General features: G+C 36.4%; 1 protein-coding gene across 9 annotated transcripts in view; it reads right to left on the bottom strand.

Annotated features, from left to right (window-relative positions):
* The window catches only part of INVS (inversin), a 92871-nt gene that overhangs the window by 33757 nt on the left and 34795 nt on the right, over window positions 1-24319 (bottom strand). For 8 of the 9 annotated variants that reach the window (XM_027643831.1, XM_027643826.1, XM_027643828.1 and 5 more), the window contains 5 exons: window positions 18958-19131; window positions 13640-13807; window positions 6460-6640; window positions 3570-3679; window positions 480-651 (listed from right to left, as the gene is read on the bottom strand). In XM_027643831.1, coding sequence (XP_027499632.1) covers window positions 480-651; window positions 3570-3679; window positions 6460-6640; window positions 13640-13807; window positions 18958-19131 — 805 coding nt within the window. Of the gene's footprint in view, window positions 1-479; window positions 652-3569; window positions 3680-6459; window positions 6641-10090; window positions 10160-13639; window positions 13808-18957; window positions 19132-24319 lie in introns of those variants that run through there. The other variant, XM_027643834.1, reaches the window with a different exon arrangement.

Below are 24319 nucleotides of genomic sequence, written 5' to 3'. Positions count from 1 at the left end.
CTTTTTGGACAATAGAAGTGCAATAGCTCTAATCTTTATTACACTACCTTTACAAACAACTACGGTACTTGTGATTTTCGTGATGATAATTTAGCCACTTCACTGTTTAGTTTGCTCTATATTGTTTCAAAGTATGTATTTACTGACAAATAAATTTTAATAGGCATTTTCAGGGAGGGCTTTTTATGCCATTATATTTCATTTTATTCTTCAAAATACAGATGTAGGTAGCAGCACAGCAGTACTTCTTCTTGCTATATTTCAAATTAACTGATACAATACATGAAGAAAAGGTTTGTTTCTTTCCCACAATAAGGCAAAGAATTTACACTCACACATAATTAAACTAATGCAGAAATATTTTCAGGATTAAACCACGCATCCAGGAAAAGACTAATATAGCTTCTAACAATGTTTTTTCTGATGGAAATCACACTGACCAGAAATTTCCAGTGGCTCTTTGCTGTAAAGCATCTTACCTGTGCCAGCGTATTTGTCTGTCATATTGATATCAATATCCAATTTTAAAGCCAGCATAGTCCTAATGACATCATCACTGCCTTTGCCAGCTGCCCACATGAAGGATGTTCTTCCCTCAAGATCTGAGTCATCTTTTACAGAAGGATGTTTCAAAAATACTTCAACTGTTTCCTGAAAAGAAATACTGTTGAAATTAAGATTAAAAGAAATCTGTAACAACAAGAAACTACTGTGTCTCATTTAGCTGTTTATGAAGCAAATCAAAGCTTAGTTTTTCCTTTTCATGTTTATAAAGAGTAATAACTCAACAGGAGCACTGTATTTTCTGCTATGCCTTTTTCCTCACCAATAATCATAGTGCATTCTTAACTAGGAGTTTAACACTGTCATTTATTTCATAATTTTTTCTTTTTAGTGTCAGACATCATGTGTTCATCATAATGAAGAAAAAGACACTGTAGTCACTGAGAAGAAAGCAATGGGAAAAATATTACTGGTTTATCAAAACATTACTGCAATACCGCTTAATTCTACATGTATTTTGTTATGTAAGATCACAGGTATTTTAGCACTATTAAAAAAAGTGGAGAAAAAACCCATAAAAACCAACAAAGTTGAAAAATAACAGTAAAGCATAGAGGTAAACCTTGTATCACTTCATTTTGTGCTATCAGGAAACTCTGAAAAATACTAAATACTATTTTTGAATATTTAAGAATAAGATGGGGTATCCACATTTCATTTACTAGATCTATCTATACGAGTATGTGAAAGAAAAGTACATTGCTTTGGACACTTCTGGAAAAATTCAGAAGTATATAAAAATATATTTAGCTCTGCATTCTGCATACTGAAGTCAATACAAATAGAGCATCTTCCTTCACACATGAATTTAAAAAGAGATGTTTATTTGGGCATTCTATACCATCTAAATTTCAGGCAACCTATTTGGGTGGTTATATTAGGTAACTTCTCTTCTAGAACTTTTCCTGTCTGTAGTAAGTGGGGATAAGTTAGTCTTAGGGAACAAATTCTTCACATAAATTAAGAGTTGGCTAAATCTCTTCAGTCTTTAAAAAAACCAAAAATGTCATATTATAGTAAGTAACCAACAAAAAACAGAAGAAAGAACAAAATAGCAAAGCAAATAAAACTGAAAGCCATACAAATATTTATGATAAACACAAAAGAACCAAACTGTCTTCCTATTAGGGACTAAGGACCATAACATTTTAACTGAGGAACACACCACACCTATCCAAACTTAGGCAGACTGAATAGAACAACAGTGTGAATCTCAAACTGTAAATATAGAGTTGTTATTCTATATGCCAGAACATGGATGTGTCTCCACTCAGTTATGTGACTATGTATATGGAATGCAGTGATGAGAATTACTCAATGATATGCATATAATGGAGAAAAAAAAAAGCAAACAGTGGTGCTCTGAAACAACTGGACTAGTAAAAACAGAGAGAGGCTCCAGACATAATTTAGGCAGGGGCTCTTGAACATGTCTCCAGATAAAAGAGGCTTGCAGATCTAAATGAAACTCTCCTGCTTGATTCTTTGTGCAAGATGGAAAACAGTACATTCATTGTAAGTACACAAGATTACTAAAGAATGTCTGATTCCACTATGTACTTTATTTTTCCATAAAAAACCTAAATGATATTATATTTGCCTGGCTGATGAGATCAAAAGGCAGCAACATAATGAAGATTTTTCAGTCAACTGAATCAAGCCAGTATGAAAAATCATTTTTTAGAAATGTATCAATATAGAAAAGAAAAGAGATAAAAGAACGCAGAGTTAATCACCAGCATTCTATCTGTATAAGAGTTAAATCAAACTTGAAAGAAAGCCTTTTACAACACAAATACTTTAAGTGTGTGAGTTAGACTCAAATAGTACATACTCCACAAAAGACAATAACCAGCATCAAAAAATAATTCTCTAAAAAAGTAAAAATTATACACAAAAGTATACTTCAACAAGTCTGAATTTAAAAAATATCTGGATGGTCTTACTAAAGATCAACTCCAAAAACACCCCACCAAACCCCCAAAACTCACTCTCACAAGGAGGCATGAGGTGTCAGTTGTAGTATTAACAGACATTGGTCAGTTCCCCCTTTCAATTGTACTTCTGGATGTGTTAACCTCAATTTTCTCAAGGGCATTAAAATTCTCCTTGTTTTATGAAAATTAACATGCATGTATGCAAGAAAGACCTAAATTAGTATCCCTGTTAAGAAAATGTTGCAATATGGACTACATAACTACATTAATTAGGCACTAAATAACCCTTTTTGTGAAGGAAGGTTCTGAAAACTACGAGGGGCAGAGGAGCTTGAGAAAAGCTTTCCTAAATTCCAGCACTTGAGAACTATTTCTGTAACATCTATGACCAGCAATCATTAAACTGATGAGTTTTATACTTGGCTGTACTGTATCTGATCTTGCTCCGGGAAAAAAATACGTATTATACCAAAGTAAGAATTAGGCTGCCTGAGAAACCAATTTTCTTTGTTGTCTGAATTTAAAAAATGAAGAATTAGAAAATGAAGAATTATGATAAAAGTTACTCAGCTCTTCAGCCATCCTTTATGAGACAACAGCTCATTCATAATACCAAATATTCATAAGTTAATCACCTTCTTGAATGCAAAGACTGGTTTGACTGGTACTGCAGCAGCTGTGTAAATACTCATACAGGTCATCTTACTCTAAATACTGCTTATAACTGCTTAGATTTTGCTACAATGAGCCTTAAAAAGTAAAAGGACTGTAAAAAGGTAGGTGCCATTCTGCTTTCTACTGAAGCACCCGAATGACTATTGTGTGTTCTGATGCAAATATATAGCTCAAAGTGCCTTTCTTTGTACAGCAAGTTAGTTTTTTTAAAATCTATTTTTAATAGTTTGAAATTAACCACATTTATATCACATAACATAGGAAAAGTCTGAATTAAACTCATGCCAACAACACTGTGTTTATATGATTTCAAAACCAACTCAAACACTTCGTTACACTATAAATATTTCAGCAAAATACATTTACTTCACATTTAGGGTATGTGCTACCTACAGCAAAGTTGCTCTGCGCTGCATAATGTAGGGGTGTTGCACCTTGACTATCAGATGGGATGGTTCCAAACTTATTTCTTTCTAATAACAGATGGACAATCTGTGCATGACCTGAGAAAAATAACATAATAAAACCAGATAAATATCAAATCCTAAGGTTAAACATCTCAATATTAAAAAAAAAAGAAAAAACCACAACAAACCAAACCAAACCAAAACTTTGCAACGAATTAGTTGAACTTTTCCAGAAAAAGCTTATAACAATTCAGCTGAGACACTGCATTTGAGTGACAGGTCAGTCAGAAACAGTAAAGTGATCATAGACTGATGATGATGAGCATTTGTCCATTATTTGTACATTAAAAGACAGGCTAAACTAACATTGACAATTTCATCATAGGTCACATTGTTTTACAGAAATCAAGTGCAAATTCTTTACTTATGATTTGTTTAACCAAAATTTCAACTGAAAATGTGTATCAGAATCTGGAGGTCAGTCTGCTACAATGCACCATAAACAACAAACACACAACTCCTTCCATCAAAACAAATTAGAATATTTTTAGATTAAAATCACAACATTTTTGAGGGATGGGTAAAATTAATATTGACTTCATAGACAGGAAAACAGAGTATAGTATATTGCTAATAAAGTCAACCGATCCATTCATATGGCTTGCTTGAAAGCATAAAAAGAAGAAATGTAATGTTGCTATGCTCTTCCCACCTGAAGACTACCAAAAGTAAATTGAGGTGCACTGGGAGAAGTTGATTTGGAGTGCAATTCTAGCAGGAAAACCATAGGAGTACTGAGCCTGAAAAACAGTTGCCTGAACTTTCAGGACAGACAACTAGAAAAAGGGAACTTAACTCTCTAATCAGGACAGGAGGCTTAGCTGAATCATCTACAGAAAAGAAGGTTTGAGGGAGTTGAAAAAAAATTTGTATTGTGTGCAACAGTAAACAAATTGGTGTAAAGATGGATCTCACTTGGACATTAATGTAAGGATTAAAACTTATTTCTTGAAGTCAAGAACTGTTGTTTCTGCAATACTTTTACTTAGAAGAGTTCTAACTTGGCTGAGACTTTATCTACACAAAAGAAAAGGTAACAGAAGCAACAAAATCTGTGGCTGTAACCCTGCACTACTTTAAATTTCCTACTGTTAACCTATATAGTAACATCTTAGCCTCTTTGAGATCTACATATAACATTTAGTATTTAGCTTAAAACCAGAAGTATAAAAATTAATAATGATTTACCAACCAGAAGTTCCCCAAGGGCCCCTGCCACCTAGAGATCTCATCAAGTTCACAAAGTACTCTTGGAGGTCTTGGCACATCTTCACCCTTTATTCTACATTGATTAGACAATCCATTTTTCCGAGAGACAAAACTTCTCTCTTAAATACAATCAATTTCAAAACACAATAAATTTTGCTTCTTGGGCAGAACCAAGTCTAATGAGTATTTCTTTGGGAGACTGATCCTATGACACTTAAAATACTTCATAATTTCTCTGTAAATATTCAATATCCCTACTTCAATGCAAATGCAAATTTGAGAACATCCTTATTTTTTTCTTTTATTTTTTCTTTAATAAACATAACCAAACTACATGTATATTGTCACTGGAGTTGCAGTAACTTGCTCCAGTGAGCAATATGATTCTTTTATAGGCATTCTTTGTTTGCAGTGTCCCAAAGGGTCATTGGGATGAAACCTGTTAAAAGGGGAGAGAGACTGTTTGAAGATTCTTTTATCTAGTACATGGTGATTATTTTTTCCCTCCTGCACATAGAAGAATGGAAAATAGGAAGTCAATTTTCTAGATCATATTATTTTTGTGGCTAGATCATATTAATTTTATGGTTTGTCTTTCCCTGCATTAAGACTTTTTCTATTTAATCAAGTTTTAACTTGTTTTGCAAAGATCCAGCTTTGTAATCTGTAAAATCAAACTGTGCAGAATTCACATATGCAAGGTTAAAATTTACAGAGCATCTGAGTCTCAGGGTAACAATCTGAACAGAAAAAAACCCTTTTTTTGAATAAAACTTGTTGTAAGATCTGATTAGATTGTCATAACGTGACTGATAAAGAGCTTTTTCTAGAAGTAGGAGAAGTGCCAGCTCTGCCATTTTTTTGTTGTTCACTTGTGCTGGTATTATCCGATTATCTGCGGTTTCTTTGTGGGAATCTTTTTAAGTCATTTGTTTATTTTGTGAGGGGTAGTTTAATAAAAACTGGATAATATAATCATAAATCCACTTAACTGAGCACACATAAACTGCGATACATCACAATAGGCTGAAAGTGAACGCAACTGATGATGCCACAGTCAATCACTTCGCGTTGTGGAGCTACTCACCTCTCTCAGGCACCTCACAAACCCTATGTGGCCATCTTACACGTGGCCCAAGTGAGGGTACCAGCATCAATCCATATATGAAATATTAGTAAAGTTCTCTAATTTTTTTCAGATAAAAAATAAACAAGTTCTGATATTTTCATCATGTACTCCAGTAGTACATGTACTTGCATTCATGCTGGTGTGTGCACACACCACTTCAGACACCACTGTACCACTGGCTTTTTTAACCTACGGTCAAAGCTACATATGCAAGAACATCTCAATGTGCTCTAACTGTTCTTAAACCATCAGCATATATAGCCTCTTGAAGTAATGCATTTTACAATGCTTCATAAAGAATCTGAAGCTAAAACAAGCAATTGACACACAAACTTCTACTCTTGGTCTAGCAGAAACTACTATTGTTCTAGAAGATTAGTTTGCATAATGTCAGGCTGGAATGAAATAAAAATCACAAACAAAGATTAAACACTACAGTCAATTAATGACTAAATGATTTCATCGTTGTCCAGTTTACCAAGTAAGGCTGCCCAGTGAAGGGGAGTTCGAAACAAGTTGTCATAAGATGTTACATTGCAGCCTTCGTAGGAGGTCAGGACATCGACAACTGCTACATTCCCATCTGCAACAGCAAAATGGAGGGGAGTTCGTCCTTCATAGTCTTGCCAGTTAAGCAGAGATTCTGTAGGTGCAGCTTCCTTTAAAAAAAAAAATCAGCACAAAATTAAAAGATATTTAAATTGAAGAGAAGAACTATATGCTCTTTACAGATTTTTTTTAGTCTTATATTAAGGAGATAAACTGTCCTTGGTCAGATGACTATAGATCTACAACCAAATACTTTTGTTACCATACAGACTACTTTCAAGTATTTTTTATGGAATTTTTTTATACTGTATTATTGTACCAGACCTGATTATTAGTATAAACCCTGTAGTTTTACCAGTTTGTTTAGCAAGTGGCTCCTTACACAGATTTTTAAAATACTAACTCAGACTCTTGTGAAAATAACTAGATCTTCTTGCATGATTTTCTATGATGAAAATGACATACATATCTTCATGTTTTCACCTATAACACTCCCCTTTTTGCACAAGTTAATCTTATGGCCTTCATTATAATATTTTTCTAGCATTTTACACACCCAAAGTATTTCTAAAGGAGCTGTCAGGGTCTCTAGCAGACAGGATAAAAGTTAGAGAGTACTTCTAATGAATGCATCTACTTGTAATGGGCTTAATTTTGAATTCAAAAAAATCTTTTAAAGTATCATGATTAGTCACCTGATCACATAACATAGGCACTAATAGACACAACTTGAGCTTTCATCACCTTTTTTTAAAAACACGTTAAATTACTTTCACATAAGGTTCCTAGATATATAGTTTTGTGCTATGATAATTTCCTCTCTCATGACATTTTTCTACAGAGATTTCTCTTCATTACTTTCTCCAGCAAAAGAACACAACAGACACAAATGAATATCATTTTATCATTGTAGAGATCTCCAAATGTTGACTATCATAAAGGCCCATGAAATACAAGCTTTAAACTTAATTTTCCTGAAAAAAAAAAGAGGTATCACTAAAGAAAATGGTTAATGCGAATACAATAGAAACTCGGGATGCAGGATGCTAAACATCTAGAGCAGAAGCAGAATGTCAAAACAAGAATTTAAATAAACTATAGGGAGTCAGCCTGCTGTTCTATCTCCACCAATTCAGAATAATACACTCAAGTCATGGGAACCCTCTGCAAAAGAAAAAAGGAATGTAGTCCTGAGATTTTTAACTTCCAACGCTAGAGTGGATTTTAATCCATGATAACTGAAAAAAGCAATCCTCCTGAAAATACAGAGCCACGCTATATATTACAATATAATTATGAAAGAGGAGTGAGAGATTGTGATCAGTGCAGCTTGTTAACAGTTAAAGCAAGTTCCTGATCCCTTTCTCACTAAACTAATTGCAATTTTTCCTATTGACTTCACTAGGTACACAAATAGGCCATAAAATCACTTGCATTTGCATTATTTGATGTGTAGAAACCAGTACACAGAAAACAAACATCTAACACTGAGAATGATAAATCAAGAAGAAAGTCAGGAAATTCCAGAGTTACGGTTTCTATTCAAATATTAATTGACCTAAGTTGTACATTCTATATTTTCTATGTAATGGATAAAAAAAAGAATACATTTAGAGTAGATTTCACCATATTTTCTAAGTGCAATCTGGCTAAGTTAATACTGCAGTAGTAACTTCAACTCTGCAATGCCCTGATTCTTCGTTTCTTACTGTTTTACTTTCTTACAGTATCAACTTAAACCTCCTAATATGTGATTAATGTAAATTTTCTAGAGCTAAACATTTACATACTTAGCATACTGTATGTAAAACAGAGAATCACACCATAGCTGGCATTGGAAGGGACCTCTAGAGATCATCTAGTCCAACCCCCTGCTAAAGCAGGTTCACGTGGAGCAGGTTGCACAGAATCACGTCCAGGTGGGTTTTGAGTACGTCCAGAGAAGACTCCATCACCTCTCTGGGCAGCCTGTTCCAATGCTCAGTCACCCTCACAGTAAGGAAGTTTTTCTTCATATTCAGATGGAACCTCTCATGTTTCAGTTTGTGCCCATTGCCTCTTATCCTGTCACTGGGCACTACTGAAAAGTCTGGCTCCATCCTCTTGACACCCACACTTAAGATATTTGTATGTATTGATAAGATTCCCTCTCAGTTGTCTCTTTTTCAGTCTGAACAGTCCCAGCTCTCTCAGCCTTTCCTCCTAAAAGAGATGCTACAGTCCCCTCATCACCTTCATAGCACTTGGTTGAGCCCTCTCCAATAGCTCCTGGTTTTTCTTGAACTGGGGAGCCCAGAACTGGAGACGGGACTCCAGATGCCACCTTGTCAGGGCTGAGTAGAGGGGCAAAATCACCTCCTGTAACCTGCTGGCAGTGCATCCTTTCTGGGGACTGAGGTGATGCTGAATGGCCTGTAGTTTCCTGGGTCATCCTTCTTCCCTTTCTGAAGACACTGGAGTGACACTGGCTTTCCTCCAGTCCTTGGCTTTCCTGTTCTCCGTGACTTTTCAAAGATGATGGAGTGCAGCTTAGGAACAACATCTGCCAAGGCTAATTAAATGCTAATTAAGTTGCCTGTCTCATATATAAAAAATATCAGTTTTAGATTAGATATCAGTAGTGTTAGCCACGTTTTCCTAGAGAAAAAAACTAACATACTTGGAACATACTGGAGTTCATTAATATATCTAGTCACTAGTACAATAACAGATAATCTATTAAAAACATTAAAAAATCGTAAATGTGACTTTCAACTAAATACAATTGAAATTAATATTGTTACATGCATAACAATCAAAGCACCTATAGCACTTCTTATAATAAGCATTCAAAAGCATTTACCTGAACCAGTACAGTTCTGTGAAAAATTGTATGTTCTTTCCCAGCCTTAAGAATTTCCAAGAGAAAGATAACTGATAATATGCTTACTTTTTCTCTATTCATAGACATCAGCAGGGGGAGTATAGAGCCCACTGCAAAAACTCCGTTTGTCAGAATCACTTTTAAGAATGACTAAATATGAATGATGATATGCACAGAAGTTATTACTGAGAGGAAAACATGTTTGAACAAAATGGACGAACAAGAAAACAAATGCTTCTTTGCTTTACCTATAATTTATTGATGTAATCCTGATACCTAACCTTCAAGCCTTCGAGAAGCACAACAACATATTAAATAAATGACTCCTAAAACTCCTCGCTTGAAGTCACTGATGTTGCCAAGAACATATCCCCCATAGCAAAAGGTGTTACTTTTGCAAAATGGTAAAGAATCTTCTAATTTATATTCTAGTCTAAAAGTTCTTGTGTGCTTTGAAATTTTTGGCCACTTACACTAAAATTTTCTAGGCTTCCTTCTGCCTACATTTAAGAGTATAATTTCTTTGGAATTTCAGTGGGTTTGGTCTAAAACTAGCTATAATTAAACTGTCATACTGTATTAATATTTTAAGAAAAATACACAGAAGAAACAGAGGCTAAGCATTTTTCTGTGGCAATTAGAACAATGGAATTGTAGATAATAATGGAAAGTGTGGTATAAACGTCACGCCTCTTACCATGAAGAATAAATAAAGAGAAGAGATACAAAATAGACAGAGAGTACTAAGCAGTTGCTTCCATCATATTAATGGAACCTTATTCTGTTCTTTTCTCCTTAAATCTTCCCAACGTTTTTCATGTAATCAAGCACTGCTGAATCTGGAAAGGTGGAAAAGGAAGTTTACCATGAGAGGATCTCCTGATTAGAGTTTCTCTCTGCTTCACATTTACTTTCTATATATGTTGAGTTCCGTTTTCGCTGTATTTCATGGAATTCAATATTAGATATAACCAATTTGTGCATAACTGTGACCCCTGAGACTCAATTTATTTCTTCAGAATTCAGTTGAGCTCTTTTCATTATTGTTAATTTTGACAATATCAATGGACTCTGTACTATACAAATATCAAACAGAAAGATGACCTTATTGACAGGAGACAATAAATGGCCACATCCAAAGGCAGAGTATAGAAAAACAAGACAATATTTGTCAGTACCATAGACTGTCGTCTCAATAAAACTGAAGCAACTAAACTTTTGTCAAGTTTTTGTAAAGCAGTACTGGAGAATTCCAAGTAGGACACTAGAGAAAAATAATTTTCTGGGGAACTCTTCCACAGTGTTAAAGATGGACTCTTAGGTAGATAAGGAACTGGCTGCATCCAGAGTAGTAGTCACCATCTCAATGTCCCAATGGATATCGATGACAACTGGTGTCCCTCAGGGGCTATAACGGAACTAGTGATATTTAATGTATTCATCAATGACACAGACGAAGGGATCAAGTGCACCCTCAGTAAGTCTGCAGACAACACCAAGCTGAGTAGTACAGCTGACAAACCTAAGGGATGGGATACCATCCAGAGGGACTTGGAGAAGCTCAGGAAGTGGGCCCATGGGAAACTCATGAAGTTCAACAAAACCAAGTGCAAGGTGCTGCACCTGGGTTGCGGTAACCTCCTGTACCAATACAGGCTGGTGGATGAAAGACCGAGAGCAGCCCTGCCAAGAAGGACATGGGAGTGCTGGTGGATGAAAGGTTGGACATGAGCCAGCAATGGGCTTTAACAGCCCAGAAAACCACTTGTGTTCTGAGCTGCACCAAAAAGAGCGTGGTCAGCAGGTTGAGGGAGGTGATTCTGCTCCTCTGCTCTCTCCCCTGAGACTCCACTTGGAGTACTTCATCCAGCTCTGGGGTCCCCAGTACAGGAAGGATATCAACCTGTTGGAGTGAATCCAGAAGAGGGCCACAAAGATGATTAGAAGGCGGGATCACCTCTCCTATGAGGAAAGACTCCGACAGCTAGGATTGTTCAACCTGGAGAAGAGTAGGCTCTGGGGAGACCTTACAACAGCCTTCCACTACCTGAAAGGGGAAGAAAGCTGGAGAGGTCCTTTTTCAAGGGCATATAGTGATAGCACAAGGCGGAATGATTTTAATCTGAAATAGGGTAGGTTTAGATTGGATATTAGGAAGAAATTCTTTACTGTGAGGGTGATGAGGCACTGTACCAGGTTGCCCAGAGAAGCTGTGGATGTCCCATTCCTGGGAGTGTTCAAAGGGTTGGGTGGGACCCCAATCTAGCTGAAGATGTCCCTCTCCATCACGGGGGGGGCGGGGGTTGGACTAGATGACCTTTAAAAGTTTCCTTTGAACTCAAACTATTCTATGATTCTTTTAACTGTCAGAGTTTTTAAAAACAAAACAAAACAAAACAAAAAACCCAGGTATGACCTAAAGAAAACCTTTGAGAACACCTCCAGTATGGAGACAGGTATTTTTAACCCTTTGTATGTAGTCCATCTCAATGAGACAGAGTTAATTTTCCTTGTAGCAGCAGGTATGGTCCTGGGCTTTATATTTCTGATTAAAACTGTTGATAACATAACTATGTTTTGGCTGTTACTGAATAGTGCTTGCACAGCATTAAGGATTTCTCCTTTTTATGGCCTGCCCTGTCCTGTTACCCTGCTTCCCCCAGTGAGTGGTTTGGGGGTGGGCAAGAGACTGCAACAGGACACAGTTGGGACAGTTGACACAAACTAACACAAGCAATATTGCATACCATATAATACGTGCAGCAAAATAGCTCAGGGACAGATGGAGGGCAGGGAGGATGCCCATGGCTACACCATTTGCCTTCCCAAGCACAATTAAGCATGCTTCATGAAACTCTTTTTCCACTTTCCTTGGAGTGGCTAACATCTGCCTGCTGATGGGAATAAATTTCCTTTTTTGCATGCAGCTTTTGCTTTCTATATTCAATTGCCATTATCTTCACCCACAAGTCTTTTTGTCTTCCTTCTATTTTCTCCGTCTTGCAAGAGGGTAGGTAAATCAGCAGCTGTGCAGGTGTTAGGCTGTTGACTGAGGCCAACACAGCACAACTATTAAAAACATTTGTCTTGACTAACTAACATTTGAAAATGTCTGTTTTGAATACAGATATCCTTACATACTTTCCAGCAAATTTATTTCTCTACTGTGGACAAAATTTTGTTTGTAACAAACAAAAGTGAAGTAACAAATTACTTCACAACTAAGTACAAATTACAAACATCTTGAATAAACAGAAGTAATACAGAAATAAAATTGCTTTAACACTGAAAACTTCTCAAATATTATTTTTATAGTAAAAAAAGGTATCAGTAACTGTAAGATTACCAATGTGATTTGGAGAAAAGCAAAGCAAGTTTTCACATGCCACACTTAAATTCTCAACTTTCAAGCTAATCAGGGAGACAGATATGTAAGTCCTACTAGCTGGCATACAATCACTATGTGTCTAGTTCTGAAAGATCTTTGAAAGACAAAGATAGAGAAAGATTGTTGTAATGGGAGAGAAAATTTCAATTGAGACTTCTTTATCTTTATCTTTAATGAAGTTCAGAGATTTCTATAAAATAAAAACCAAGGTAAAAATCAAGTTGAGCATATGATTTCATTGTACCCATTATATCTGTCATTGTAGAAAATGAAACTGAAACACTGTAAAAAGAGAAAGTATGCCATCAAGGCAAAAAGTATTAAATCCATCCACAAAAATAGTGGAAGGTCTTTCAACAAACTGATTGTGGGCTGACTTGATACTTGATCAAGTATTTCCCAGAATTCTGAACTTGAAAGGCCAAATTAAACTAGACTTTTCAGCACAGTTAACTAAGAAAAAAACCTTTCAAATAATGAAAAGACACATAACAAAGAAATCAGTTGCAAGATGCAACTGAACTGATCAATATGACTGGCCATTTTAACTATGAAAATTTGCAAGCCTGTCCTCCCTCCCTTACTCTCGAAGTTACGCATATCAAACTAATTAAGAGCACACACATAGTCCATGAGTTAGAGCAAAGACATTTTTCTGTAGAAGTCAGAAGAAACCCCTTTCAAGAGAGAAAAAATAGTTAAGATTATTTTTTATAAAATTCTGGATATTAGGAAAAGCAAACGACTTCGTTCTCAAAGAGTCAGTGGACTAAAATAAAAAATTTCAAGAGAATAAAAATATTTCTACAGAGTAAAATAGTAAATACAGAAAATGTTATATACAATAGACTTTCTTACCAGAATACATTTCACTGTGTGAATTGCACTAGGGTCCTTGTTGTTAGCTGCCCAGTGAAGTGGGATTTTTCCTTCAATATCAGGGATTCCAATATTTGAATCATGTTTTATGAGAAGTTTCACATGCTCTGGGTTATTGTAGTAGGCACTCCAATGCAATGCAGTTTGCTGGAACACAATTTTCACAAGTTTTACAAACACACTGAAAAATTATTGTAATATGAAAATTAAAGTTGGTTAGAACCTGAAACAGGATTTCACTACATTTTCACCAAATGAAAGAGATCACCTAGTCCAACTTCTCTGCTTAAAGCAAGGTCAACTAGAACAGATTAATGAGGACACTGTCCAGTCATATTTCGATTTATTTCCACAGACAGAGACTCAACAACCTCTCTGGACCACCTGCTCCAGTGTTCAACCCTCCCCACAGTAAAAAAGTATCTTCTCAGGTTTAAACAGAATTTATTACATTTCAACCTATTCCCACGGCCTTGTCTGTTCAGTGGAGGCAACTCAGAAGTATCTGGCTCCATCTTCTTTACTGCTTCCCATCAGGTGTTTATACACATTGATAAAATCACCCCAAATTGTCCCTTCCTCGGGCTAAACACTTGCAGATGTCTCAGCCTCTCCCTGATGCTCCAATCTCTTAATCATCTTTTGGCTCTCCACTGGACTCACTCCAGTATGTCTATGCCCTTATTATACTAGAGAACCCCAAAGGAGGCAGAGCATTCCACTTGTCATGCCACTGGTGCTGAGCAGAGGGCAGGATCACAGGTAAAACCAGATTTAAACAAGAGGTAAATGAGCCATCTTTTGTTACACCTCAATAAAGAGGACTGACAGAAAACAGAGCACATGTACCTAGGGTGGCTGACAACTCAAAATCAGTGAAAACAGGCTTTAAACAAGAGGCCCATCTACCTGAGTAAGTAGATAATCACACATCTTTGCTAGCAAGGTCTGAATTAGGTCTAAGCTACACCATCTTACATGAGACCTATACTGAGCAGCCCTTGTGTTTGGAACATAAATATCTTTAGTAGGAGATTAATTGCTTCATATTTATTGGGCTATGGCAGGAGAATAATGTCCATGTTACTTAGCATTCCCCGTTGACTATTTGATGCAGCAGTTTCAGACCTGGAGAAAATATCTGTCCTTGGCATTTAGTTCTGTCCAAGTTAGAATGATCATCTGGAGCAGGCCTCAGCACCAGAGCTGCACTACAGAACAACTGCAATAAATAGTGTGGTCTCTCTTAAATGTGAATATCTGTTGGAATAACACAAATTGCTGGAGAAGTGTATAACAAGACTACTCTTCACTAGAGGTAGATGGCACTGAATGCTGACGCTGGACTTGGATTCATCTTGAGTAAAGCTTTTCACTTTCTGTACTGTCCGTGATGACTCAGAATTCTGAGGTTGAATATTACTGAATCTAACGCCCAATGACCCATAACAGTCCAATAAAACATCAAAAAGCAATTCATGCTCCTATTGCCAATTCCATGCCAGTGGTATATTTTTATGGGCCCTATTGCTGTTGATAATTACATAAGCAAACCAATGTGTGGGGTTTCATAAACAGCAAAATGTTGGCATATTAATAAGTATTTTATTTTTCAGACACACCTCTCCCAACTGCCAAGTAACAGAGAGTTTTAAGACACCGAATTGATTTTATTCCCCATCTCTCTTACCCCCTCACCCCTGCTAAATATGACATGGCATTTTGATTCAGAAACTGAGTGAAATAACTGCTGTGGAACATTGGGGTATGGAAGTGCAATGCCCTGGATTAGCATCCTTGGACAGTGACATAGAATCTCTATATGTTTACTATCATATACTTCGTATCTCTGCAAAGGAAGAAGGCAAAAAGGAGCCTATTTTTTTGTGTTTGTTGCTTTAAGTCATTAGTTTAGTATTGATAACAATACTTGTCTACTTGGTAATTCACTGAAGAAGAGTTCACTCTAAGGCATAACTTGAGGGGCTGTAAGGAAACATCTGATAACTGGCACTACATACAAGCACATACAGCCTAGCACCATAAAGTGTCACCAGAGCCTGCTGGGATTTGAACTGAAAAAACTTGTAGCGGTAGAAATTTGTAATACATTAATGAATATTTATTAATTGGAGCTGACTACTATCCCTAGAAACTGACAGTTGCACTGAAAGCAGAAACTTTTGGTTACCAAAAGGCCAATGTAGCCTTGGTTCACTGGCTTCTCTCACCTACAAACAGTTTTAGCCAGTTGCCTACATGGAAGTAGATGTAAAAAAGACACTTGTTCTGTCTCATGTTCAGGAATTATATTTGACAATCTTGATGCACACAGTTGCAGTATGGAAACTGAATAAGCTATATGTCCAAAAGGGTCAAATATGTTGGACTCCGTCCCTGAGATGGCCTTTCACCAACCTGAATTCCATTTTTGCTACTGTGACTCCTCATGACATGAAGTGGGAGAAAAGTGCTCTACGTTTTGTGGGGAATCTGGAATTTGAATACTGTCTTGGAAATCTGCTAAATAACAGGCAAGGTTCCTAAAAGGTTTTGGGTCATTTTTATATATCTTTGTTAATTAATTAACGTGGTCAGGAAGTCAGCACAACCTCTCCAGAATGACAGCTGTAATTATAGCCAGGGTTTCCATGATATGTGTTAGAACACCCTGGGAGGAAACCAGCTGATTGCCAGGACACGGGCTGGTTCAAATCCATTGTCCAGAGGGGACAGAAGATTCAGTTGTTGGAAACTGGGCTTGTAGCTGTCTTATCCTGTTTCCTAGATGATAAAATCAGATAAGGATTTCAGATTTTAAGCAGACACATCACTAGAAAGTCCTATCTCCTTCTCATACTACGTCCTCTTGTGGTAGAATGTGAGCTATGGAATGATGATTTCCACTAAGCCCAGACTTGCCAAGGTAGTATGTTATCAGCTGACCAAATAACTTAATCAGGGCATTCACATTTGAATCAGTGGCAGATATTCCAAGATCACTTATAAACTGTAAGAAAGGGACTTTCCTGCTCAATGCTTAAAAAGCCTCCATCACCAGGAACATTTCCAGTTGTATTCAATACCCTTCCAATGATAGTTACATAATTCGGTTTTGGTCTTTCTCTTGCTATCTACATTCACAGTGTCTCACTTTTTGTTATTATATCCTTGCAGAAAAAGAACAGGTTCAGGGAATATTCATATCTCTCCATTCTTTGAAAGAAGTCTCTTCTATATTTCAGGATACACAAACTGCTCAAACACATGAAATTTAAACCAGATATTCACAGATTAACACAGGTCCACAATAATTACTAGAAATCTGCCTACTAAAGGCAGTGTGATCATCTCCCAAACAGAACACGGATCAAGCATGTCAACAAAAATGATTAATCTGTTTTGTTCAAAACGTATATGGAAACACAAGAAACCCTTTACCTAGAAGATCTGTCAGGACTATGTGAAAGTCTGATGCCTTCTTATACCCTACTATTAATGCTAATGGACACAACGATTTCACATTTGTTTTAAATCAAGCATTGCTAAGCACTCAAAATTAAGAACCATACTAATCTGAGCACCTCAAAATTTACAGTGACTATATGCTCAATAACTATTCCTTCTTTTAAAATGAGTTACTATACTATTATTGTGGACTAGCATTACCTCTCTGTATGAAGAGCAAGAGTAAATCAGTTTTTTTAAGAATGCTTTTCTTCTACTACTTTTCTTCTACGACCTGTCATCTCTTATGGGTGGTCATTCTAAGGACAGTCCTTTTTAACAAACATCAGTAGATTATTTCCTGAGGCTCTTAGAAGACAGTGTGATTCCAAAGCAGGTTGGTAATTTTATTGATGTGGTAGAGCATGACTTGACTTTGCAAAGGGACATGACACAACCCAAGACACTACAGGACTATATGATATACCTGGAAAGTCATCTGGAGACTTCCTGGCCTTTCAAGCAACTGTTATCACTGCAGATGCAGAAAATTACTCTGAAGGGCTTTATTCTAAGAAGGTAGTAATATAAAACTCTGAGATCTCAGGATTACATTTTCTCCCAAGGAAGCCTGCAGTTTCACAAAATACATGTCAAAGTGACTAACCAGCGCTCTGCTTCAGTTGTAAGTCTCATGTCAGAATGTCAATCAACTTCATCATCACATCCCTCTCACTAGATGACACACTCATGGAAGCAATGGTACATGTGCATTGAAAGCAGACCTTCTGCGGCCAAATAGTCCCTTTTATGATGATAATAATAATAATAACAACAACAACAACTTGATACCTTTTATTGACCCTGTTAGGAAATCGTCTGGAAAAATGGCATCACATTCTATGCCACACAAAAAAGTCATGTATGACTAGGAGACTCAAAATTGTCCATTTGTACTTGCAGAGATACAGAAAAAAGGGCAGTCAACCAGACAGATTTAGTGTATGGATATTTTTACCCCTAGACCATCCCTGTGGATAGAAGACAAGGAGTAGAAGTGAGGAAGTAAATCTGAGCCAGGAGAAAAGGTGGTGGGAGTGGTGGTTTGAAGGTGTTGTTCTAATTTTTTCTCGGTTTCTTACTATACAAAACTATTTTCATTATCAACGAATGAAACTAATTTTCTTTATGTTGAGTCTATCTGGCCCATGAGAGTAACTGATGATCAATATTCCTGTCTTTATCTCAACTCCTGAGATTTTCCAACTATTTTCTCTATCTGTCCCCTTGAGAAGGGGGAGTGAGAGAGTGGTTGAGTGGGTATTTGGCTACTTTCCAAAGCTAAATCACGACACACTTCTAGAAGTTAGCACCTATGGAGAACTGTATCGATATCACCACCATTGTAGTGGCCCCAGTGCAGAGTAAAATCAATCATCACCTTGTTGGCAGGACATCTGCCAACAGGAAACTTGCATTCAGCTCAAGATATTTTTTTTTTCTTTTTGTAATTAAACTCACCTTTCGTATTGACAAATGCTTCGAAGGCCTTCTGCACAAAGTTTTCTAATGACTCTTATCATTAAATTATTCTAAATGTAAGGTTTTTCCAAGGAAGAAAATGAAGAGGATTTTTGAATCCTCTATTGTTGCAACTATTCTCAAGAAGAATGTCAGTGAACTCAGTGCAATGAACTTTGACACCATTAACATAAGGAAAATATTAATATTTCTATTTTGAAGACCTAGAAAAGTTTATGACTGAGATAATTTTCACACACATCTGTTTGATGGAAATCCAATTTCTACAGTTGCTAAAAGTGTTGTCTTAAAATAAGCAGAACTTTTACCTTATTTCTATCCTGAGTATCCACTTCTCCAGGTGCCATATGTTTTAACAACAAAGCTAAACATTTTGGGTTTTTGTGACGTGTAGTTAAATGTAATGGTGTCATATCCTCCAAGTCCTTCTGCATCCAGTTCCCTCTACGAGCCAGTAAAAGTTTCATAAAGCGGTAATTTCCCTGGGTAAAGAAAAACAGCAGAAAGTTATTTCAGTTTATCAAACCAAATGATGATACCGCTTAGACATATTTACTGTTGTAATACAGTGACTAAAAAATCTGCATCAAAACAGCTCTAGGCTTTGGAAACATATAATGAATATTTTTTTTTGTTAAAAAACATGAACTCTTCATTTTTAAGTCTGTTATGCTGGTATTAGATGCATATATTCCATTAGCAGAGTGTGTAAGACAGGGATCAGTAACAATGAAAATTCTGCAATATTATCAGAGTTTCTTAACTGTTTAACATCACTAAACATAAGACCATTACATGCCGTTTTCAGTATGGTAAACAGTTATCAGATGAGGAATAAAACATGATGAAAGAACACAATTTTAAAAATGAAATTAAGAAAAATGATGAGGAATGAATGATTCAGAAAGATAAAATGTACTCATCTGATTAAGTAAAAAATACATGCAAAAGTGATTGTTTCTTACATTTTTACATTCTTACATTTTTAAATTTGGAACTGTAGGAGTTTTGATCCTACAGCACGGATGATAAATAGATGGGACAGTTTCAATGACACACTGAAAATACATCACACTTTGGACTTCCACTAGGTTTTCACTATGTTTTCAAAAGAAATAATGTAGAAATGTTCCTGTGATCAATAAATGAAGGCCAATCCCAAAAAAACCAATCTGGGTTTATTTCTCAAATCACTGAAGAAGCCGTCAAAAATTAAAGACGTGATCATGCCATCATGAAGAAGCTGTAGTGATTTAAGGCATAGCCAGCCTTGACTTGCTACTGTCCCTTACTCGGAGATTATTTTCCATATAACAGAGATGCTACACACACCCACTTCTGCTTCATGAGGTCTGTTGGGTTTATCAAATCACTTTCAGTAGTTAAGTTTCAGTGAAGGACCAGCAAGAGCTGGAGCAACAATTCATTAAAGCAAAACATCTGGACCTATCTTGGGTGATCACATTTTAAATATCTCTGTCCCCACTCTAACTTTTAACCTTTCCAAAAGTGAAAGGAGTCTCCTAACTTTGCTCACTGCCTTCCAATGTTTCCCAAAATATTAGCTTTTGCCAATTTCACATATGGACAATTATCTATACATATAATGAAAATAGAAAGCTCAGAAGAGAAGATACATTGTACTAATTCCTCCCCACTCAGGAAAAAGCTGGAACATTTGATGAAGCTTTATTAGACCATGTACACAGGAAAGGTGACACCCAAATCAATAGACGTCATGTCTTTGGATTTTTCTGCTTATGGAATTATCTGCAAATTAACATACTTCAGTCTGCCACAATTCTTTCATAAATCCTGTATGTTAACTTAGTCCCCTTAGGCTGTCTTTGGAAAAACAATGAGAAAGGCTAATCAAGTAGACAAAGGCAAGCAGTGCTAATGAACGGGGGCACTTCTGTATCTCATAAGACTCAGAATTGCAAATCGCTTTGTCAGCAGACTGATAGGGTGGAGATGGGCCAAAGGATCCCAGAGGCCCCCACAGCATCTAGTGCCAGGGCATGAAAATATTCAAGTTTCCTTTTTCAAAACAGCCTTAAACACTGGGAGGGTATATGTTACATATATTACTGTTCTGGTTTTTGTCTAATAGAAATGGAAGACTTGAACTTTATGCATGCAAAATGGATTTCACCAAGTATAGCCAAAATAAATAAATGGGATCTTTTCCCCCTGCTACCCTATTTTATTTTAAAATGCAAAACAGGGAAAGCAAACCATGAATGACCTCAGACAAAATAACCTCTTCCTGCTTCTGACCATTTATTTTCATTGGTCCTTGCTCTTCAATGAAAGCCTAGAAGAAAAGTCTGCCAAAAAACTTACCACAAACCGCCTGAAAATGCAAACTTCTCTTGCCAGAGACAGCACGGCCACTACAGCATTCACAGTGAGAAGTGACCAAATGAATCTCTTTCTTCTGCTGGGTGTCAGGGAAGGCATAACCTTAGGATTTTGTCCCTTTAATATGCAGACACACATCAAGGCATACACTGAAGTACAGGGGCAGAACAGCAAAATGTTCGCAGAGCTACTAATCCACAGCGAACATGCTCAACATGAATTCATGATAAGTTTGGGAATGAGCTAAGCAAGAGAAAACTCCTCATTATTACCACTGTATTTTACAGGCAAATAGAAGAAGAATTTACAAACTCATTAAAAAAGAAAAACAGAAACTAGCAAAAAAATCTCAAATGTATCATGATAGGGTTGGCAATTAGACTGGAAGAAGATGACATTAAATAACTTGAGAGAATATTAGTTTTGGAAGAAATATAGCTACGTTTCTTCACCACAGAGGATAATGCACTTGGTTTGTTTTCAGCATTTCCTGCTCAAAGTGTATGCATACCCATGAAAGAAAAAAAATTGATTTTCTCTTGTTGATGGATACTTATTGGAAGATTTACAAGTATATTCTGCTTTTTGAATGAATTTCATTGTAAAGAAGAGTTAAAAAATTTAAAATAATTCATAAGACTAAGAAAACATGCCTTTTTATTATTAGAATTTCTTTACCTATACTGTATTTTATTTTTGCTGTTACACATTTTTCCACCAGTTACTACTACATTATTCTCTTGCATGCTTAGCCACCAACAATCCCTCTCCTTACCACATGAATCTATAATAAATCCTTTAATTCTGAAACACAACAGACTCCGTTTCTTCCAAATTGTGGCAGATTTTTTTAAAACACCGCAACAGGAAACACCTGTGCTTACATTACTTATTTGAATTATCTTATTCATGTTCGTTCTTCTGATTGCTGTTCTTTTCTTTAGTAATACCATGAATGTTGCTGTGTTCCTTTCACTTGTTAGAAAACTATACCATCCTTTTTAATGACAAAGGAAAATTTCCCCACTTTCAATTGATTACTGCTTAAGTTTGTAAATACGCAATGTATCAACATGACTTGAAGGTAGATTTAATTTAGGTCTCTCTAGGTGGTGGGAGGGAAAATGTATGCCTAATTTGAAAAACCAATTCCTTCATTTTTATAAAATTCTTGTGTATAAAAAGTCTTCAAGCTTGTACTTAATTGTCCTAAACATCCCTGGGCAGCATAAAGTGCTTTGAGTCAGTTAATGGTCTCTTACCATTAACAGTGTCTCAAAAATGATTCTGTTATACAGTGAAAACATTCCGAGCAAATAAGATTAAATATTAGTACAGAGAACTCAGTTCCTGGTAGCCATAATTTAACATTCCAATGCCAATTCTTAAAATTCCTTTAGATTCAGTTAAAATTATTTTTAGTCAAAAGACTCAACTCTGTATGCAAACTACAGCACAGCTGATAACAGGCTTCAGCAGAACCAGAACAAATACTTTTGCTATTTCAAAATTTCAGCACATATACTAACTGCAATGGAGTATAACCCAGTTTTTGATAGACAAACAGTTCAATAAGCAACCATTGCTCTGCCATCAAGCAATGACTTTGAAGAAAGTTCTGGATCCCAAGCCAAGCTTAACTACTAAGCAGTCAGAAAAACTCTCCTTTCCTGAACATTTCAATAGAGAAAAGAGTGATGAAAGAAATATCTTAATCAGAATCGATGAATTTGCCAGAATTCAGATTATCCCTGAAATGGAAAAACTTATCCCCAAAATTTCAAATTCACTAAAAAAAAAAAAAAAAAAAAAAGCTGCCTGGTTCTTTCCATATGACTCTAATGCAAGGAAGAGGTTCTAGCGGAAAATTGCCAGTAAACTTTTCTACCTACTTTTCTGGGCCTAATGTGATTATTTCTTCACTCATATAAAGTATCTTTTTCAACCTATTTTATCTCCCTGGCTTCTTGAGTAAGAGTGAGAGAGCAGCTGGGTGGGCATCTGTCAAACAGCCACAGTCAGTCTGTTCCATATGGTCACCAAAGTGAAAGACTACAGAAATAAAACTAGCTCTGTTCTAAAAACAGTGACTGAACCTAACGTGGGCTTATGTTTATCAGGAAAGAGAGTGATTCCAACATCACTGCAAAGCCACTCGAATATCTAGAGCCCTTCTGGGTCAGGTTTCAGCCCTTCCCCAAACAAACACAGGTTCCTACTGGTCCAGTGTCCATAACAGTTCAATAGTACTGCAACATTTAGATCAACCATATTCTTGTATTGCTGTTGGGAAGGGTTAAATGATGTTACCCACCTCAACTAGCTGGCTCGCTCTGTTAACAGGTAGCAAAACAGACCAGCCAACTCAACACAAAAAGGCTATCACAAAAACACAGCTGTGCAAACAGTCTAGGACCCAAAATGAAAAAGAGAATTTGGCAGTTTCTGTTCCCCACATGATAACTAGCAGTATAAGAAAGATTCAGAGTTGTTAATGGATTTTTTTAATTTACCTTTTCAATACAAGTAGATAATTTAATACATTCCAAGGCACAGTGTTAAAGCCTGAAACTTATGTTAACACAGAGCTAACAGCAAATTGCTGTATATAATCCTGTTTCATGTGGGCAGTTTTATTCTTCACATAAGCAAAATTCCTCCAGAAATTTCTTAGTATAAACAAGTGTTAACCTCCTTAACAAGTGACAGGCTATTCTTTCCTCAGCTGAAAGATATCATGCATGTTCCCTCTGACACCCAGACAGCTTAACCTGCCAGCACAGACGTCATGTACAGTGCTTTGTTGCATCTGGCAGGAGCCTGAAAATGCCAGCAGTGGCAGCTGGAATCACTGCTCAGCTATCAGGAAATGAAAGAACAACAACTACAATTAATACTTATTAGGAACTTCTGACTTCCTCTCCTCTCAGCTGACTAAGAACTGATGCTTTTCTGATTCAGAATTGAAAGGAAACTGATCACCGCTCCTGTAAAGTGAGTAAGAATTTCTTTCTCTGAACTGCAAGTCAAAGTCTGTAACTGCAATAGGGGCATTTAAAGTAACATCATATAAAATACACAACTGTAAAAGCCTGGATTGCTGAGTGTTGTTATATAATAAAACACCATTTGAAGTGGAAGAGTCATTATCACATTGATGTCAAGTGTGCATATAGTGAAACTAAGTTTCACCACAGTTGCCTCCTGAACAATCATTAAGTAGATAAGGGTCCAGACACTTTCCCACACTACAGCTAACACTAAAAGACAGTAGACAAGCATATGTATTGATAGAACCAACACTCT

This window comes from Corapipo altera, unplaced genomic scaffold, assembly GCF_003945725.1.
Source record: "Corapipo altera isolate COAL_440 unplaced genomic scaffold, ASM394572v1 24b, whole genome shotgun sequence".
NCBI classification, from domain to species: domain Eukaryota; kingdom Metazoa; phylum Chordata; class Aves; order Passeriformes; family Pipridae; genus Corapipo; species Corapipo altera.
The sequence above is the reverse complement of the archived record's forward strand: the minus strand, read 5'-3'. Positions and strand labels throughout refer to the sequence as shown.